Below are 19803 nucleotides of genomic sequence, written 5' to 3' on the forward strand. Positions count from 1 at the left end.
CTCTCCCCCTCTGTGGCTAGGACTGCATCTTGAAGCCTCCTTTCCTCTCTCGGAAAAGCTCCTAACCAGGTGGTCCCCAAACTCACCACAGCGTAACCGGAGCTCCCAGCAGCTGTCCTCCTTCGAGATAGAATCTGTCAGCAACAGCATTTCATACTGAAGGCTACTTGCCTAGAAGACCAACAGGAAGAGACATGAGTAGAGAAGGTCTGAAGGGTCAGTCCCAGGACTAGCACTTAGGTCCAAGCTCTGATCTGGCGACTCAGAACTCAAATGTCTGGTCACAGGTGGCACCACCAGAGAGAGAAAGGAGGGATGGAGGCCCTTGTACTCCATATGGCCGAACACCCATTGCTCTTTTCCCTCTGAAGTTGGCTCTGGTCTGGGAAAATTATTCTGGGACGTGAGCTCTGCAAATGTGCTTGCTGATCCTCCCTCCTCAGTCAGCACAATGAGACTGGAGGGGACTGGCGAGGAGGAAGCCGAAAGAACGTAGAAGGAAAGTGAGGGAGGAGTCAGAGGGGATGGCTGTGCAGCTCACCAGATCAGGATTGGCCCAGTGGCCCTTAAGGGCAGTGGAGACTTTGCCAATAATCAGGTCGTTCATTTGCTGAGTGGCTTCCGGATTGTCTCTGGGGAAACAAAGAAATGGAGTCCTGTTATTCACCATTGGTTGTGTCCTTCCTTTCCTCTTGAAGGAGCCCAGAGGAAAAGAAATCAATGTCTAGGGCTACCTGGCTTTCCCAAGGGCAAGACGACAGCACTGCCCCACAAAACTCTGGTTTGTAATAAAAAGGGCATGTCACAGCCGCCTTTCCTGGGAGGAGACACTGACTGAGGGAAGAGTAGCACCAACATATGGGAGATTTTCTCCCCACCCACGTCCCAGGCTGCAGAGCCCCCAGGTGCTGTCTGGCCTAGCACAGTCTCCAAAATCTAGGTGTGCACTCTTTAGTCTTGGCCACAACTCTTTGCTCATCTTTTCCAACTGCCTCCACCTCATTTCCCACAAGGCATCCACATTCCCATCTATGCCCCTTTGTAATAATGCCTACACTGATAACAGCAAAAAACAAATTCTATCTTGTCACTTTCTTGCTTTCCAACACGTTCTGAACAAAACCCAAAGTCCTTACAATGGCCCTACAGGATGTGGCCCCTAGAGACCTCTCACTAATTCCCCCTCCCTTCTGTCCCCTCCTCCATCACACCCTTCGCTCCAGCTACACGGGCCTCCTTGGTGCTCCCCGACCATTCCTGGCACACCCTTGCCTCTTGGCCTTCCACTTGCTGTTCCTGTGCATGTGGCCCATGTCTTAGATACCTGCATGGCTTGTCCCCTTACTTCACACAGGTCTCTCCTCAAGTATCAGCCCCTCAGAGGTCCTCCTTGACTACCTTATCCTAAATAGAATCCCTCCCACAATCAAGGTCGCCATCCCAGCTCAACTTCTCTTCACAATCTAATTTCCTGACACTATATCGTGTAATCATCTATTTACTACAGTTCTCTTCATCTAGAATGTAGGCTACACGAGGGCAGGGACTTTGTTTCATTTACCACTGTATCCTCAGAGTCTAGAACAGTGCCTGGCATGCAGTAGATGCTCAATAAATATTTGTTAAATGAGTGAATAAGTAACATAGCAAGTAATTTTTATCAACCACATAGCGTTCCAGGATTTATACCACATACTCTGTAAATAATCCACATTCAGCTCGTACTGTATCTGACACTTACTAAGTTCTCAATAAATATGAGTTATTACTTATACTACTTATTTCATTCCATCCTCACCACAAGTCATTAGGGTATTTACTATTATCAGTATTTTTCAGATGAGGAAAACTTAGGCTCAGAGAAGTTACGTAATTTGTCCAAGGCAGAGAATACAAAGTATCAGACACTGAGCCTGGGTCTTCTTGATTCAGAGTCCCAGCTCTGAATCACCAGGCTCCACTGCTCCCGTCTTCTCTCGTGTGAGTCGAGTCCAAGTGCCCAGCCACTCCCTTCTCCTCCCTCACGAGACCTCAGAGACCATTTCCTCAGGAAACCTCACGGGAACCAACAAAGTACAAGCCAAAGAGACTATTTACAAGGAAACTTGGGTTTCAAATGCCCCCCGAGTTCACTCATCTATACCCTGGACACCTCATTTTTTCCTCTACTGTCAACTAGCAAACCTCTTAGGCAGTGAGAAGCACAATCCTTTGCACCCCCTAGTGCTCCCAGAATCGCTGCTGCCACCAACCCGAGTGTTAGTAGGAATTACTAGCCCCACAGTCACGATGCAGGCTCTAACCGGGTTAGGAGGCACATGAGCTGGCGGACCTCCTCCCGCATGGCTGCAGAGCCTCGGCGAAGATTGTAATCAAAGAGCTCCCGAATCAGGCCCTGGGAGACGAGGATGTGCCTCAGGGCTGGATTGGTGGCCAGGGCCCGGAGTAGTGTGATACAATGTTCCGTGACAGCCGAGGCGCAGCCATAGCACTTGGTGGAGGACGTGTGGCCACAGCCCAGCACAGATAAGGCGCGGTACTGGCTGGCAGTGAAGGTGGGCTGCACAGAGGTCCGGGATGATTTGGTGGCTGCTTCCCTCTGCTGCAGGTCATATTCCAACAACTCTTTGCGTGAAGCAAAGACTTTCTAAGAACAAAAAAAAAAAACAAAAGAGAAAGAAATTAGCAATTAAAATAAGAGGGAAGAGAAAGTTAACTGGAAAATTAGCTTTGGTTTTGAAAAAACACTATACGTGCATTATCTAATTTAACCTTCTGGATAACCCTACCAGTTAGATACTTTCTCCTCATTTAACAGAGGAGGAAACTGAAGTTTAGAGGGGTTAGCTTGACCAGGGTAAGTGGCAGACTCAGGACTCCGTCTCCAATCAGGCACACGCCCTGAACTCCCACGGCACTGCCGCGTAAAGAGCAAACACCCAGGTCAGGGACGTGGCACGTGTGGTAAAGACGGCAATTTTCAGTGATGGGGAAAGTGGCTGCTCCCTTGTCTGCAGCCAGCATCCCACCCCATGGAAACCAGGTCCGTAACGGTCCATCCGCCACACGGCCCACCTGGTTGAAGGTAGGTGGTGTGCCCTCTCCTATTTGCAAACATGGCATGTCAGAAGAAGAGGAAACAGAATCTTGGGACTCGATTTTTGAAAACCCGTAACCCCTCTACTAAAAGATAGGTTGTATTTAAGGGCCAAGAAAACAGATCTATAATGGTGTCCATTATTCCCAGTTTTCTGAAATGAACTCAGCTCTCTGCCAAGCCCCAGAAACCGCCGTGGGAGAGCAGCTGTGTGGTGCAGCCACTCAGGCTCTGCCTTTCCAGCTGGACCAGGCAAGGGCAACCAAAAGAGCTGAACCGCTGGACAAGAGCAACCTGACTGCTCTGAAAACAATACTGATAACACTGGACAAAACACTCTAAGTCTGCTCCCATTTCTCTACCTGGATGATTTTGGAGAGTTCATCAAAAGAGTTCTTGCAATCTCCACAGTACTCCTGAGCCAACTGCAGAATGTAACGATTCACGCTGGCTGAAGTGGAACTGATGCCCCCAGCTGTTCCCGAGTCATCCTGCAACCCAACAGGTAAGCTGTCAGCTTTCCACCATGATGCTCTCACCCAGGAAAGAGTCTTCTGTTAGGATCCAAAGCCCTCTCCACATGCCCCTGCTAGCTTGGGATTACCTGGGGCTTTTCAGGAGCTGCCTCATTCACTTTGCAGAGCAGGTTCTCCAGCTGTGGCCGATGTCCCATCAGCTGATGATACACTCGATCAGCTTTGTCCAGAAGTGTGTTGATGTTGGAAACAGCCTAGACAGGAAAAGACAGCAATGCATGTTCAGGCTTTTCAGCACAATGATTTTCCCTGAGTAATCCCAACGGCTTAACCGCGTACTGAAACAGTTCCTACAAGACAGCTCTGTGTTTCAGACATTATTTCTATTCCTCACAATAATCCTCCATGGTGGGCGTATTATCTTTAATAATATACAATGTACATATATAACACGACATACATATATACAATGCTGGGAGAAGAAATTTATGCTGGGTCACACAGTATTAAAAAGCACAGCTAGAGCTGAACTTTTGTACTTCTGACTCCAAAGGTAAATGTTCTGCTTTCCCACGCTACTGCTAGTAGCTGTCCCAATAGGTCCCCCTTTTCACTGTCCTCTAATATCCAGTCCCACTACATCCTGCTGGCTGAGAACTAGCCCCTAGACAAGCTAACACTGGGGGAAGGCCCACAGCTGCACATGAAGCAGTCGGGGGACAAACGCAGGGCAAGTCGTCTAACTCCTTTCTGCCTTTCCAAATCCAAAGTTATCTGCCCCTTGAGATACTCTAGTTTCATTACTAACCAACACTTCTCTGAAATCCTATACAAACTATGTGTTCCAATATACCCTATGCCATTACTTGCTCCCACCCAAAAGCCAGGCCCTGCAACTCTTCTGAGTTGGAAGACTTGGGCTAGCAGGAAAAGCACACCACCCTACACCAGCTCTGCCCAAAGCTCAGATCAAGGCCACTGCCCTGAGTCGAGCATGAATCTGGCCTCACCTTCTTCCGGTCTTCTTCATTCTCAATGGGATCCACTGCACAGCAAGGCTTGGCATAGAGCATGAAGTCAAAGCGAGCATATTTACAGAAGCCACAGGCATTGCAGAGGAAGGGATCTTTTTCATCATAGTTGATGGACCTGAAGAACCAAAGTGTTTGGGTCAGGGGGCAGCAGAGGTTTGGTGGAGCAGGGGTGACTCTATGAGGAGATGGTGTGTGCCACATCTATACACTGAAACCACTGCAGGGACTATTGGAGGGACAATAACAAATAGGTAAGGATGACTTAAGCCACCAGAGAACCAGGAAGAAAGACTCAGACCTCAACTTAGGGACCTCCCCTGCCCCCACCCCACAGGACGGGCAAACACACACACACCACTCTTCCCCTCCCTCCCTGTCTCTCTCCATCCACGGGCTCCAGACTCTATATAGACATAATCCTCTAATTATTGTAAGGGCATCAGACACTGAAATTGTCCACACTGAGACTCTTATGGAAAAATACAAGGATGTGGCCCTGGCCTGGGTGACAACCTCTCGCTTACCTGCATTTGTGACACTGGTAGACATTCTCTCCACAGTTGCCACAGACCCCTGGGTTGGCAGGGACTGAGGCACTGCAGCGAGGGCACTGCAGGGTCTCTGTGGAGGCCTGGTAGTTTTCATAGAAGTCTGCAAACTCAATCATCAGATTGGAGGCCACAATGGGCAAAGGCAGATCAATCTTTACCTCCGTCTGCCCAGGGGTCAGCTGAACCTTCTTGGCTTTGTGCCAGCGAGCCGGCCTAGGAGAGATGGTGTCAGATAGAGGAGCCTGGACCTGAGAGCCTCTCATTTAACCCCCAGTGAAGATGGTCTGATGAGACGAAGAGAAAAACTGTCCTATGTACTTTTCTAAGGCAATGAAGTGGTTACTCTAAGAAAAGGACATCTGGCAAATAATAGCAACCTAATTAAAAAAATTTTTTCCACTACCATCTCTCTATAAAAAAGGATAGAACATACAAGTGCTTTAAGATGTTATATATAACATTTGAGATTCCAGAAAAACAACAGAAGTATTTATCAAGGGAAGACATTATTCCAAAAGCATGCCACTCTGAAGCCTGTAATCCCAAGAGGTACCATGAGGATGACTGTCATAAGTTCCCATCACAACTACCTTGTAAGCAGAAAGCTCAGGTTGCTTTAGAGAGGCAGAGGGACACACCAGGATCTGGACCAAGTGCCAAGTAGAGTCAGAAAGAGAAAAGGACTGTAATAATTTAGGGGTAATTATATTAATACAATTAGAACAAATATTTATTTTGTACATAGTTAGTATGTGCTAGGCTTTGTTCTCAGCACTTTACATGTACTAACTCATTTAATCCTTAAAGTGGACCTGGAAATGGACTTATCTTCATTTTACAGTTAAGGAAACTGAGGCTGAATAACTTCTCCAAGGTCAGAGAGAGAGGCAGGTAGTAGAGCTGGGATGTGAACCCACAGTCTTATTGCAGAGTCTGAGTGCTTTACCAGCAGCTGTGCTGACTCTACACAACAGAAAATCAAATCTACCTCCCCTAGAAAGGAATGGGTTATCCCAGTGAGCAGCGTCTACTTGCAGGTCACCAATGTTAACTGCCTTTCAAAGGAAGAGGAGAAAACTTCCTTCAGGCAGAGCTCCTGGGGGCCATTTGTTGATGTGGTACACTCTAGCTTTATTCTGCCTCAGAATAATAGCGATACTTCCATTCTACGTGCTGACAGCACACTGCAAGTCTTAATATTCAAGCAGCATCTACCGATGTTCTTTGTCCAATAGCAATGCCTGACACTTCAACAACAGAGACTTGTCTCTCTAAAAGTCAACACTATCACTCATGCTAGTGCCTTCTTTGGCCCATATACAACATGCCCCACCTCAGACACTGGGATACATGAGCTAAAAGATCCAACATCAGCAGACATAGAGGGAAGGCACCATGCAAAATGGAAGGACTGTGTACTAAAGAAGCTTCCTGAGAAAATACTTCCTGCTCTGTGAGCAAGAGAATAGCTGTCTTAATCCAAGAAATGACAAGTACTTCCCAATATAGAAGAATCTATATAAAAGTAGAACTGCTCTAGTTAACATGGGTTTGAGAAGCCTGGAGACCCCTCACTCAGCTTCCCCTCCCTAGGCAGGCTGTTGAAGAGCTTCCAGACCTCTAGGACTCCACTGGACATAACTTTGAAATAATCTTTGTCAGCATCCTTAGGAACTGGGGTGTTTCACTTTTGTCCCTCAGTCACGACAGAAGTAGGTAAGAGGACATACTAGGCCTCTAGGGATGTGCTGCTTTACCCGATTCCAGAAATCAAAGCCAACAATTGGTTTTGAGCCTTAGAAACCTGTTGCCCCTCTCCAAGCCTGAAAAGCCCATACTTGTTTTTCAACTCCACGATGGCCTGCACAGTTCGGTTGTTGTAATAGAGGTTGATAGTCCGCACCATCTTGGTCCGTTTCAGGTCCCCAATTTTCACCGTCACTTTGCTGATGGTGTGGCTGCCAATGAGCTTCACAACCTGCTGGGTGGTGGTGTACCGCGTGTCCACTTTAATGGAAGACAGCTTGATATACTAAATACAAAAGTATACACAAAACACTGTATTAGTTCAAGTCTAACAGCTCACCCTGTTTTCTTCAAAATTCATCAACATAACCCACTCTTCATCCACGGGTGAAGTTTTTATTCAAGGGAACAAGCATAGCAGGTAAGGATTCATACCACTGGTGACCTACCATTAGGAAAGGAACTCCTATGTGATAATAATCAATCTCTGAAAACAAGAACCCACTGGCCCTATAAGCATCAGGATTGTCCACATTAAGGATATCACTTACACAAAATGGCACTTCTGGATTATTACACACCAGGCAGGGATCACTCTCCAGGTAATAGCCATCAAACTCCACCAAGCCAGACAAGGTGCTAAGGAAGAAACCAGTCTCAGCATAAGGAAATTTTCATCTTAGAAAGTACTGTGCTTCACAAAGAAGCATGGAAAAGCCATGGCTCAATATTCCCCAAAGGGAGCCCGACCCTAGTGAGAACACAGAGAATGTGAGGACTCCCAACAGGGTGCAGAAGTCACAGGAAGGAAATTTCAACTATTAACCTTAGATGTCTCCTATTTCTGAGCTCCCCTGAGGTCAGCGAAATCCTAAAAAGTTACATTAAAATTTGACTCAAAGAAGAATCATAATTAAATTTACTAAAAATCGTTGAATTGTACACTTAAAATAGGTGAATTCTGTGGTATGTAAATCATATCTGAATGAAGTTTGGAGAGAAAAAAAGAACAGTCACTATTAAGCCAGGGAAATAATAAATTGTCAATTTAACCAATGCTCTTTCAAAAGTTTTTTTTTTTTTAATGCAGCCGTTTTCTGTAAACTTGTCCTATCTGATTTAGACTTAGACCTTGAAACTAGAGACCTTCTTAAATTCCTGCTTACCAAATCCTCATTCAGCAATTACATGTTGAGTACCTTCTATGTGCAAGACCCCAGCTCTGAGGGAGGGATCCAAAGATGAACTAGATGGGAGCTTATCAATTCCTATGTCAGAGCCAATCAGTGTGGAAACAGCAACTGGGCTTCAGAAAGGAAGAAAGCAGAACAAAGCTCACTTGTAAATGTTGGAGTTGGGATGGTTTGTAAGAATATGGTTTTGAGTCCGCAGAATCTCTACAGCCTTCTGTGAATATTCCTTCAACTGAAACAGAAGTCAATAAAGGACCATAGTTAAAGCCCAAGAGAAAGTCTTACTGGAAAAGACTTTTGTCTTCTGCTTTCCAACTGATACTGCCCTAGAAATACCAGACTTCTCAGTCTCCATTCGTGTCATACAAAGCTGGGACTAATTCCTAATCGTCTAAAAGATTCCATCTCCTTTAGAAGTTCCCACGATCTTAGTGACAGTCTACTTTTTCACGCCTTGTGGAGGAAGACAGCTTTTACTCTTATGGAGAAGCCACGATATGGTTATCTAATTTAGAAACACTTTCAGGTGTGTAATCAGGGCTGCCAGCAAAACCAGAAGAGTTGCATTTTCTCCCCCACTTGATTTACTTCTATTGGCTAAGCCAAATTCAGATTTTACTTATTTGCTAGTGTATATTACCTATGTGGTATACATATTGCGAGTGCTTAATACATATTTAAGGGATTTCATATATGCACCCCCTATGTGGGTTGGTCATAATGTGCTTAACTTAAAAAAGGTTAAATATGGCAAGTTAGCCTCTCTGACCATAAATCAATTACTGTTACCTTCTTCTCCGTTTGTGGGGTTTTCAAAGAGAAATATCCTAGTAGGTCCACAAACTGGGCAGCCTTACGACCATAGGCTGGGAGTTCTGGCCATATGGACCACATCAGATCTAGCAGGAGCTCCTGTTGAGATTTGCTCGAGTTTCTGTAGACAAATGACAGTTCATATTACAGCAGGCAGAAGAAAACTCTGAGGTTCCTTTATTTATCAACAAGGCCCAGGTTCTGTTTTTGTAGATGTATCTATTTCCCACAACTCTGGGTTCAGTTTGAATGGTTTTGTTGCTCTTCTGACAGTCAATGCTAACAGATGTGCACAGTCCTCTCCTGTCTTCAGGAGGCAGTCTATTCCCATCACCCAACATTACTTAATGGTGGAAACTGAGCTTTGTTACCCGAAGAGTCAAGACTGGCCATTTTACAAACTTCTAAACATAGCCTTCTTAGTCAAAAACAGATTATCTCCTGCTTATGACATCAGTTTAACAGCTAAAAAGCAGATAACTTGAAGAAATCTGTAATAGTCAAGAGAATTCAGGCTGGTGTAAATAATGACACTGTAGCCATGAGCATGTAACATAAAACCAAGATAGAACTACATCATCCATTCTGGTCCTAGACCCACGCAGACTACCAAAACTAAGCCCCGGATCCTACCTGTAGATATGCAGCGTCAGGCAGTGGGCTTGCCAGCGCACGGAGGAAGAATTGGACTCTAACAGAAAGCAACGCAGAAACTGGACCAAGGTCTCCTTATCTGCAAATTTGTTCAGCTGGTTCACCAGAGCTGTGCACAGTTGGTCCTCCTGGCTGCCTGAGCTCTCACCTGTAAGATCAGGGTAGGACTGAGGGCTGAAGAGTTAGGAAGAAGTGGTCCAGGGTCCTACAGCCAGTGCTACCAGATGGAGAGGGATGGGATTCTGTCCATGTCTAAAAGTTTCAACTAAATAGTTATAATTTGAAAATAACTTTCAGTTATTTACTGGGGGACAAAAGGTCAGCCCCAAATGACATATAATAATGCCACAGAAAAAGCACAAAAGCACAGGATGAAGAGCCCATACAAGTCTGGCACTGAACACAGTTACACTGGAGAAGGAATTTCCTTTCAGAGGTTTGCTATCAAAGAGTCAACATTACTACAGAGCTGCACAGACATCTGAATAATTGAGAGAATGTGAACCACCTCCATTGCTCTCCACCCCTGATCACCTGTCTCAGGCTTCCAAGGACCATGTAAAGCACTAGAGCAGAAAGGCTTCTGCCTTTCTGATGGTAAGCGGTCAGCTGAAAAATAGCTTCATTTGTAGAGCATTTAACAGTTTACAAGGCACATTTATAAGCATCATTTTGTTTAATGCTGACAACCTTTGCACAGAGCAGGTGTTAGAATTTCACAGAAAAAGAACCTTGGCCTATTAAAAATGTTCAGTGCTCTTTGACTTTTCCTGTTACTGACAGGTGGTATGGGAAGTCACACTGTTTAAGGTGTCACCTTTAACGTAACTGAAATTGAGACCAACAGTAGACACCAGAGGGCACTTGGGTTTTGGGTCCCCTGTAAATCAAGAAATGACCTTTCAGAAGAAGAGAATAAACCATGTGCTCCAAGAGCGATTAGAATAATCACCCTGGTCACCACACAAGAGGGTAACTCTTACCCTCTTTCTCCTTTTCCTTTTCTTCTTTCTTGCTCTTCTTAGTGGACGACTTGGACTGTGTCGTGGCTTGTCCAGAACTGGTGGCCACAGGGGCTGAGGAGGAGGAAGCACTAGAGGACCCTGCCGAGGCTGCCAGAGCAGCGAGCACTTTGCTGCCACACAGAGCACAGGAGAGCAATTGCAGCAGCACTGGAGACACTCCCTCGTCCACCAGGAAACTGACTTGGAGGAGGAAGTACAGGACAGCTGTAGGCAGAGAAGATGGTGGCTCAGCTCTGAGACGACTACAACCAGACTTACAGCCAAGAAGAGGAGCAACTTCTCTGTACAATTGGGACAGCCCTATTCCCACCAGCTTCCTTGTCCAAGTCCCGTCTGCTGGATGTGCCTAGAATTTATACCCTCTGTAGAAACACCTGATAAGTATCATAACTACATAGTAACTGGCTCCCAGCCCCCACTTCTTTGAACAAGATGATTCTATAGGTTTCGTAGACTCCTCTTTAGCTTTACTACCACAATCTGAGGTCATAGCACCTCCAATTTTGTCTACTGGCCCTTATCACTCTTTTTTCACTTGGCTTCTCTCCTTGGCAGAGTTCCGTCTATATGTCGTGCTCATGGCTGTATCTCTAGTATCCAGTTTATTGCTTGGGATATAGAAGGCCTCAAGGAATAGTTCTTGAAGGCATGAATTGGGTGAATGAATGAAGGAGCTTGCTTACAGTCGTCCTTGATGCAGAATTTCTGCCAGTTGATGGTTCGCTGGGCAGCGATCTCTGCACAGGCTTTCAGGTGCTCCATCTGAAATGGAAACCGATGGCCAGAAATGAGTAATCCCGCCAAGCAGCCCACACAGCACCACACCTGCTGCCTTGCAAACTGAACACAGCCCTCTGTGCAAGCTTGATCCAGTACCCTGGTGAACCTGGGACCAAGGCCCACACACTATAGCTGTCACTGAGCCTCCTACGTTCAACTCCCCACCAAACAAAGGTGTTTTGTTTTCAGGGATCCTTCAGAGCACTCGATAATGCAGCAGCAAAGGTAGGCCATGACTGGGGAAACTACAAGCCAGTTTACTTTTTTCTGCTAAAAGCACAATAGTAAGAACACTACATTAGGAGTCTTTAATACCAAAGATGTTCTTTCTAGATGCTCCCATGCAATACATTCAATTTACTCCCCAAATTCCAAACAATTTATCTTAAGTCAGTAATACATTTTTATACGTCAACCTCCATCATTTCTTTAGCATTCAAGGACAAAAATCAGAGGTGCACAAATTTCAGGTTGATCCATGACATGAGCAAATGACACTCTAAGAAGCTCAAGCCACCCCTCCTCACAATGGAGGAGCCACTGCCAGGTGGGGGCGGGAGTGGTGAGGGGCAACCCTAGACCCCGAAGCCAACTACACCTCGTACAGCACACAGTCAGGTATTATGGATTTACCTTGATCTCAACCCTGGCCATGACATTCTCTACATATTTAAAAGCCCTACTGCTTCATCCTATTACCTACCTACTCGCTGAACCTCATCACATGCCCTCCCTGCCCTACCATTTCCCCCTCCTCATACCAGGCTGATGAGTGTGTCATATTGCAAGGCGGAGCCAGAGCTGGCTGTAACCACACTTGCACGGAGGAATATCCCTTGCTCCTCCAGCAGCTTCTTGATCCCACGCACATGGGAATCCAGGGTGTGCAAATCCCGGAGTTGACGGTATTTCTCCTTTGATCCACAGATGAAGAGCAGAAGTTTGCGGACTTGACGGCGCACAAACGGAGTTTGCTGGATCATCAGGTACTGGAGGGGAGAAATAACACAGAGTCAACAACTCTGGGACTGCCCCTATACCAGCCACGGCTCCCTGAGTTTTCATGAACTGTTATTAAAAACTGGTGAGAAACACAAAGAAATCTATTTCCTCACGGCCAAGCCAGCCTCTGGTGAACTTTAGTATTCCGTACAGGCACCAGGAGAAGGAAAGAAGTCAAAGAGAGAAACACAGCAATATTCCTGCTTCCATTCCCAGAGTACTTAGGAATCTACAGGGAAGCTGGCCTCCACTCTGGCCCACCTAGAGTGAAACTGTAAAGAAAACTACACTCAGAAATCTCTCTTTCAGGTAAAAGAGGTTGGGCTATTATGTCTATACAACTTGAAGTGGTCATTTGGGGTTTGCTAACAGATTCTTCCCAGAGCTCTTGCTGTGCCGGTTAAGCTATTGTCTTTTGGCTCCAAACCCACCCCACCATACCCTGCTCTGTGACGTCCAGAATTATGCTAACTGCATTGCTTCTTTGCTAGCTGGCTCCCTCTTATGTTCTGCCAATAGGGAGCACTAGAGGGACACTGGAACGCAGAAGGAAAAGAAGGGACTTGCTCCTTCCTGTTTGCCTGCTATCCTAGTGACAGCCCTGAAGGGGAACCTGGGCAGCCTCCACCATTTCTTTAGTATTCAAGGACAAACCAACTACAGTTGGTTCTAATCATCAGCTTCTTTCAGTCCTTCCAGAATCAACCACATCACATCCCCTCAGACTCCTGAGGTACCAGTAGCGGCAGCCCCCTCCTCAGAGAGCCAAGTCCCAGAGCCACTGGGCCCCTGCTCTTCAGACAAGGGCTACTGGTGGCTGCTTCTTGCAGTTACTCTCTGTGTTACTTCAACATTCCCTTTTTATCTTTTTGGTTCTTCAATGGCAGTTTAACTAATTCTCTATATTAAAATCTTGGTTAATTTAACTAGTATACTTTCTGCTTTCCAGATATAGTCTGAATTATTAATCTTGACCATTATCACCATATGTGGGAAAAGTTCAATGTATAGAATCAGAAACTACAGTGGATGGCTTGCTTCAATACACACCATCCACGGTTTCACCATACAGTGTACTCCAGAGGGGAAAGACCGAAATGGGTGGGAGGCACTCTGCTGGGGGAAATGCTGCATGAGGGTGAGGAAGAAAGGGGGCCACAAAGGCAGTCACAGCTGCTGTGTCCTCTCCTTGACTGGCACGCTGCTTGGGACCTTCACTTACCTCTGAGAGAAAGTAAAACCAGGAATGATCAAAGACAGGAGGTGGGATTCGAGAATTGGTGTCAGCGATCTTTTTGATTTGGTATGGAAGCCTCAGTACCATCTCTGTTAGAAGCTGAGTATAAGCCTCAAATACATCAGCAGCATGACCCTGGGAGAAGAACATTTTTGTGAGAACCTATGATTGACAGTCTTCCACGACCACAATTAGGAAAAAGGCTGGCTTATTGCTCACTAGGCATAGCTTATGTTGGAGTTGGTAAATAGTGCCTTTCAAAGCTGGAGCCATCACTGACTGACAGTTTAGTTTACAAACCCAGCAAGGCCCTAGGCTCCTGGGGGCAACATGCAAATGTTACAGTGGAGACAGATCTCACTGCTCTTAAAAGTTCTAATGTTTCACTCCGTGGTTTTTGATACTGGATTGACTATACTCTGCTTCCACAAAAATTAGAGTTAGAATGAGAAGAAAACTGAAGAAACAGTAGTGGGGAAAGATTTCTGATCTTCTATGAGAGCTGTATTACATTCTCTAGAACCTAACTTTCCATGGGAACAAGAAATACTTAAATAAACCGAGAGGGAGAGGATCACTACACTCAGTGGAGACTCTGGGTTCATATCATACAAAGAGGCAGGAGACTGAGAGGTTTGAGGACAGTGGAAACAACAGTTATCCTACAAGCTGTGTGTCCCAAGGGAAGAGTCTGCAAGAGTTCGGGGGCATAAGTGGTCTCACATATTTAATCACCAGTTATTTACCGATTTTACACTAAGCACTGGGGGTGTATACAGGAATAAAATATGGTCTTTGATTATAGTTTGGAGAGGAAGACTCCACATGTGCACACAAAGTGCTCTGGAAACCCAGGGAAAGGCTATCTCCATTAGACGTGTGCTGGGGAAGGTTTCCCAAAGATCCAATGCTAGAGCTGGGTCTTGAGGAAGGACTAGCAATTAGCTAGATGGGGGAAGGAAGGGATGCAGAGGAAGAGGAAAGAATTTCAGAAGGAGAGCATGTACAAAGGCAACAGGCCACATGGGGAAATGCACAGATGAGTAGGACTGTATGCAGGCGCTTTGTAGGCGATAAAAGCTAGAGAGTTAAATAGATAGCTGGATCCACAAATAACTTTTTTGGCCTACAAGTTATGGGAAACCACCAAAGGGCTATAAAAAAGAGAGGAACATGATGAGAGTCACATTTTATGCCTGTTATATTCCTATACTATTCAAAGCAGTTCTCAGCACACAGGAAGAAGCACAGCTAGGCCAACCCATCTTGCTCCACCACATGGACTCAGATGGAATAGAAGTGGTAATACTGAACATGTATTGAGCACTGGCATGTACTAGGCACTGTGCTTTACAAACAGGATCTCATCCAATGCTCATAACAACCCTACAAAGCAGGTACTCTGTGTATCCTTATTTCCCAGGTGTGGAAACCGAGACTTACTGAGGTTAGATAAAACTTCTCCAAACTTCATGGCTGCTAAGTGGGAACACTTGTTCCCAGGAACTTTGTTCCCAGACTCACCTGATCAGAAAGCCCATCTTAACTAGCGTGTTAGAAGGCTTCCTATGACAGCAAGGGGTAGTACGTGACATACACATGAGAACATGAGCCACTACTGACAACACTTCCTTGTGCTTGCTCATCTTTTTCTCAGGAGCTTAATGTGCAAGGACACGAATGTCTGATTTCATTCAATTCCTCAGGTTGACAAAGTGGCAGGAATCAGAATCCCAGAAGAAGGTTAGGAGAAATGGTTATGTATTAAAACACACTGAGAGTAAAACCCACCAAGGAATGCGGGCTCCCTCCTGCAGCTCCTTGCCCTCATCTGCTTCAGCTCTACTCACTGCGAGTGAAGAGGAGAGTGCTCTGAAAGAAGGACCAGAGCAGTTCTTTGCCCGGGGAGAGACCTCACCTTCACATACTGGCGGAGGAAGAAGGGGCTCATGTCGGGTGGGGACGAAGTAGTATGTGGTTTCAGCAACTGGCTGGTAGCCACAGGCTCCTCGTCATTCTGTTGGCTCTTCCAGTACTCCAGCAGGGACTTGAGCACGTGCAGGCAGTAGTCCACAGCCCCGGAGCTCAACAGGGCTGCTGCTGTGGCACTGGAGATGAGGGAAGATGACTGGGAGGGAGAAAAAACAGGGAGAATGGCTTATCAATCCAACTAGGTTTTGGGGGTAGGAAACACACAATAGTCTTAGAATTAGCTGTTATGGAAGCCAGTTAGTCAGTCCCTTGAGCTACAAGTTTCCCAACTAGCTCAAACATTTCCCCAAGTCTTTTAAACAACCACGTGTCACCAGAAAACAAAGAAACACCAGTTCTCCACTCTAATCTCTCTACACACATGTGCCAGAGGCCAAGGTGGCAAGGATTAGATAACCTTTCCACCTGGAGGGGACGGGTTTTCTCTTCTTCCTTGGGCAACTAGAAAAGCAGCCCATGTCAAGAAGGAGAGAGAAGACTTGCCACTATAGGCACTTCTTAGCAACCCCATCCTCCCGGTAGGGGCTCTTCCCACAGAACTAGCTTCCAAAGGAGATGGGGTGAGTGATCACATGAATAAAAAAGTAGGAGAAAAGCTACTGTAAATAAAACCATTAGGGGAGCCTTGCAAATCCCAGCAAACCTCACAGCTCATAAGCTCATTAAGATTGGATGCAGTTCAGCCTCCATTCCTACCTTCTCTGCTTTGTGTTAATCTCCTTTCCACCATGCACACACTGCTTTCTCTCTGCTTTATTACCATACCTTATAGCAACATACAGTAGGTGAATCCTCTTAGCCACTCTGCACCTTGCAGAATAGACTCTGCTTTTCAATAATGGAACTTCCAAACCCTTTAACCCCTTCATTGGAGGGATTGTTGGCAAAGAGCAGGGCTTGGAAGGGATTCTGAAAAAGGTGGAGGCTCTACTCTTGAAGAAGTGACAGCTTAGAATCTTACTCCTCTTGGGCGACAATGGCCTTATTCTAACAGAGGGCTATCACCTCTGCCCTCAGCCTTAGCACCAACCAGACAATCCTCTCACCTTTCCCCAAACCCATAAGCCCAAAGCAAAAATACCTCGCATATGGAAGACTTGGATCCAGATTTGGTCCGGGACATGAAGACACTCAGGAGTCTCATGACCACCAGGTGGACTTCATTCAGGGCACTGCGCTCATTCTTCCTGGAGACGTCCTGCAGGCAGAAGCAGAGCCCAGAAGCCCACACTGACTTGAAGCTTGAGGCATCTGAACAAGATTCCCTCACGCCTATCAATGCTATAATGTTCCCCAGATGGAATGAGAGACAGAACAAGCTCCAATGTATCCATGGACTACACCTGGATTACCGAGAGCCTAATACCCTTAGGAAGCCACATTAAGATACAAACAATTAGCTTAACATTTTCACCTTGTGTAGCTACAAAAGGCCCACGAGGGCAAGGACTTGGTCACGTTTGTCATTTATGCCCAGATTCAAAGTGTGCCTGAGCCAAAGTAGGCATGGAAAATATTTTTATTGAGTCAATAGAACTAGAGCCCTCAATGGATCGTTACCACCCGAAACTAGGTGAAGTTCCTCTAAGTGAGGAAGGAAAAACTGAGAACTGATTCAGCCAATCCCTGCTTCTCACCCAGTATGACTCTCCGGTTTTACCTTTTTATCCATGCCCAGTTCAGCAATAAGTTGGGAGAGTAGGTTGTCCAGAGCCCCCTTGTCCTTCTCATCTTCTCCATCCAGATCTGTAGTGAGCATCAGAATAACCTGAAAGTCAACAGAGAGAGAAATCATGAAAACCAATTCCCTACAGAACAACTCTAAACACAAGGTGTTTCAGAAGAAATCCCAATCTTCCTGACCTCCCTGTCAGTCATAACTATAATCCATGAGAAGGTTCTAAATCCCAGGGTATCTGAAGTTCAAGTGTCCAGAGCCAGAAGAGTCAAATTTTGGTCCATGCCACTCTTAGCATCACAGAAAACGTTTTGCAAAAAGTTTACAAAACTAATTGACTAACCTGCATTATATCCAACCAAAGTGTCTTGTGATAGGGCAGTGTGCTGAGCTAAGAATTAAAGAACAATTCTGCCTAAGAGGAAGGCAGCTAGTGGGAGAAGAGCTCTCAGATCACACTGTAGTACTAACAGAGAGATACTAAGACTCTCAGGAGCAGGCTTTTATTCCCAGCACTGTCAACAACTAGCTGGTTGACTGGGGACATTTTTTTTTTAATTCTCTGACCCTCGGGCCTTCTCATCCATAAAATGAAGGGCTGTGACTTGAAGTTCAAAATTGCATTCCATTATTCTATGATCTAACATCAACCAAAGCCAGAGATGTGAGCATGCTTAAGGATGGTCCAACTATTACGTGACAGACCCAGGTAAACCGACGGATACCTGCATGTACGGGATGGCCCGGACACCTCCAACATTTCGTAACTGAGGCAAGGTCTGCAGTAGTCTCTCCAACAGCATCAGACGTACCATGTGCAGCCTAAAAGGCCAAAGAAAATACATGAAACATGAGCTAGTATACAAACACTAACCAGCTGAATATAGCTCTTTCCTCCTGTCACCAAGGTAAACAAGAAGCCTACTGCTTAGGAACAATCCTAACATTAAGGAAATGTTAAGAAATGCCTATATGGTATACCAGCAATATAGAAGGAGAAACCTCACTCTGTTAAAAAGGAGTAAAACTATGCAAAATACAATTGATGGTATTGAAAGCCTAATACAGCAAAGTTAAAATATTTCTCAAGCAATCAGGTCCTACTCACTCTCAGTATCAAAACCAAACATTCAATAGTAAGCTTTATGGCTCTTTCTAACACATCACCGTACTCTGCCTTCAGGCATTATTTTCTAGAATTCTTCTATCTAAAAATTCTACATCATCCAGGTGCACAGTGACTCAACCCTTTCTTTCTCATGCTTCCCAAGTCCTTGGGAAGGCCAGTCACTGTTTTACCCTCTCACACCTTGTCCATCATTTTTCCTAGGGTAAAATTCAATTTCAATGCCACTCTTTCCATACTAGAACCCTGAGTTCTCCCATACATTCAGAAGGCCACAATCTAGGCTTCTTCAGATGCAGATATACAGCTGGGCTTCCATACTAAATGTGTGCCTCTGAATCTCCAGTGACTATGCTGACTCAAGAGGCCCAATATGAAAATTAATTAATTAAGGTCTTGTTGACAAGTTAGTTTGCAGTCTCACCTAACACAATTTTACACAGACTAAGTGTGCATTTGCTGAATGAATTAATGGATTCACTCTCATAGTAAACCATTCTTGCTTCACTTTACTTTACGGACTGTGTGTGAGGAACCACATGCCTATACATTTTTTTGAAATATGATTTTCATGTATTATGTACCCTAGCAGGTATCCAGAATATTTTCAAAATAATAAAAGTTTGAATTAAAGTACAGAGTCTCACTTGAATAATAAATGATTATCATTCTCCAAAGAACTCGAGAGAATGAGCTAAATGAGCTTCAGAATACAGTAACACATAAAAGCCCATGCATGCATCCATGAATAATTAGACAAGCTGTGTGGGGACTACAAATGAGTAAGAATTGCTCAGGATTGGACAAGTACAAGTGAGGAAAGATGCGACGACAGCAGCAGTTCAATACTTTTAGGATAAAACATAAGTTTTGAGATGGATTAAAATCTTCAGATTTGGAGAATGTGCATGTGAATACACATGCATGAAGAAAAAAGTCAACAAAATGAGCAGAGTCTGGACCTGGACCAAGATCACACCAGATTATTGGCTTTTCAAATTCTTAGACAGTACTCTTGAAACTTAACAAAAAAATTAAACACTATACCAAAAATTGTAATTCCCTTTTCTTGTGATTTAAAAGTAAAAACAATTCAGTTATTATATTATTTAAAACAAGTCACTTAACAATTGTTTAATTAACTTATTCCTGAAAAAAAAAAAAAAGTTAATTTAGGGCTGGCTGGGTGGCATAGTGGTTAAGCTCACATGCTCTGCTCCGGCCACCCAGGGTTCACAGGTTTGGATCCTGGGCATGGACCTACACACCACTCATCAAGTTATGCTGTGGCAGCATCCAATATACAAATTGAGGAGGACTGGCACAGATATTAGCTCAGGGACCATCTTCCTCAAGCAAAAAGAGGAAGATTGGCAATAGATGTTCGCTCAGGGCCAAT

The 19803-nt window shown here is 45.1% G+C and overlaps 1 protein-coding gene across 8 annotated transcripts in view; it reads right to left on the bottom strand.

Moving 5' to 3' along the window:
• UBR4 (ubiquitin protein ligase E3 component n-recognin 4) overlaps positions 1-19803 on the bottom strand; it is a 134229-nt gene that overhangs the window by 38076 nt on the left and 76350 nt on the right. For all 8 annotated transcript variants that reach the window (XM_058553056.1, XM_058553055.1, XM_058553050.1 and 5 more), the window contains 20 exons: positions 18004-18100; positions 17261-17368; positions 16682-16798; positions 15527-15736; positions 13594-13743; positions 12131-12358; positions 11273-11351; positions 10548-10793; positions 9544-9712; positions 8887-9031; positions 8244-8329; positions 7456-7543; positions 6997-7190; positions 5132-5371; positions 4584-4722; positions 3702-3827; positions 3460-3588; positions 2304-2647; positions 542-632; positions 87-171 (listed from right to left, as the gene is read on the bottom strand). In XM_058553056.1, coding sequence (XP_058409039.1) covers positions 87-171; positions 542-632; positions 2304-2647; positions 3460-3588; positions 3702-3827; positions 4584-4722; positions 5132-5371; positions 6997-7190; positions 7456-7543; positions 8244-8329; positions 8887-9031; positions 9544-9712; positions 10548-10793; positions 11273-11351; positions 12131-12358; positions 13594-13743; positions 15527-15736; positions 16682-16798; positions 17261-17368; positions 18004-18100 — 3071 coding nt within the window. The remainder of the gene's footprint in view (positions 1-86; positions 172-541; positions 633-2303; positions 2648-3459; positions 3589-3701; positions 3828-4583; positions 4723-5131; positions 5372-6996; positions 7191-7455; positions 7544-8243; positions 8330-8886; positions 9032-9543; positions 9713-10547; positions 10794-11272; positions 11352-12130; positions 12359-13593; positions 13744-15526; positions 15737-16681; positions 16799-17260; positions 17369-18003; positions 18101-19803) is intronic.

Source organism: Diceros bicornis, chromosome 13 (assembly GCF_020826845.1).
Source record: "Diceros bicornis minor isolate mBicDic1 chromosome 13, mDicBic1.mat.cur, whole genome shotgun sequence".
NCBI lineage: Eukaryota > Metazoa > Chordata > Mammalia > Perissodactyla > Rhinocerotidae > Diceros > Diceros bicornis.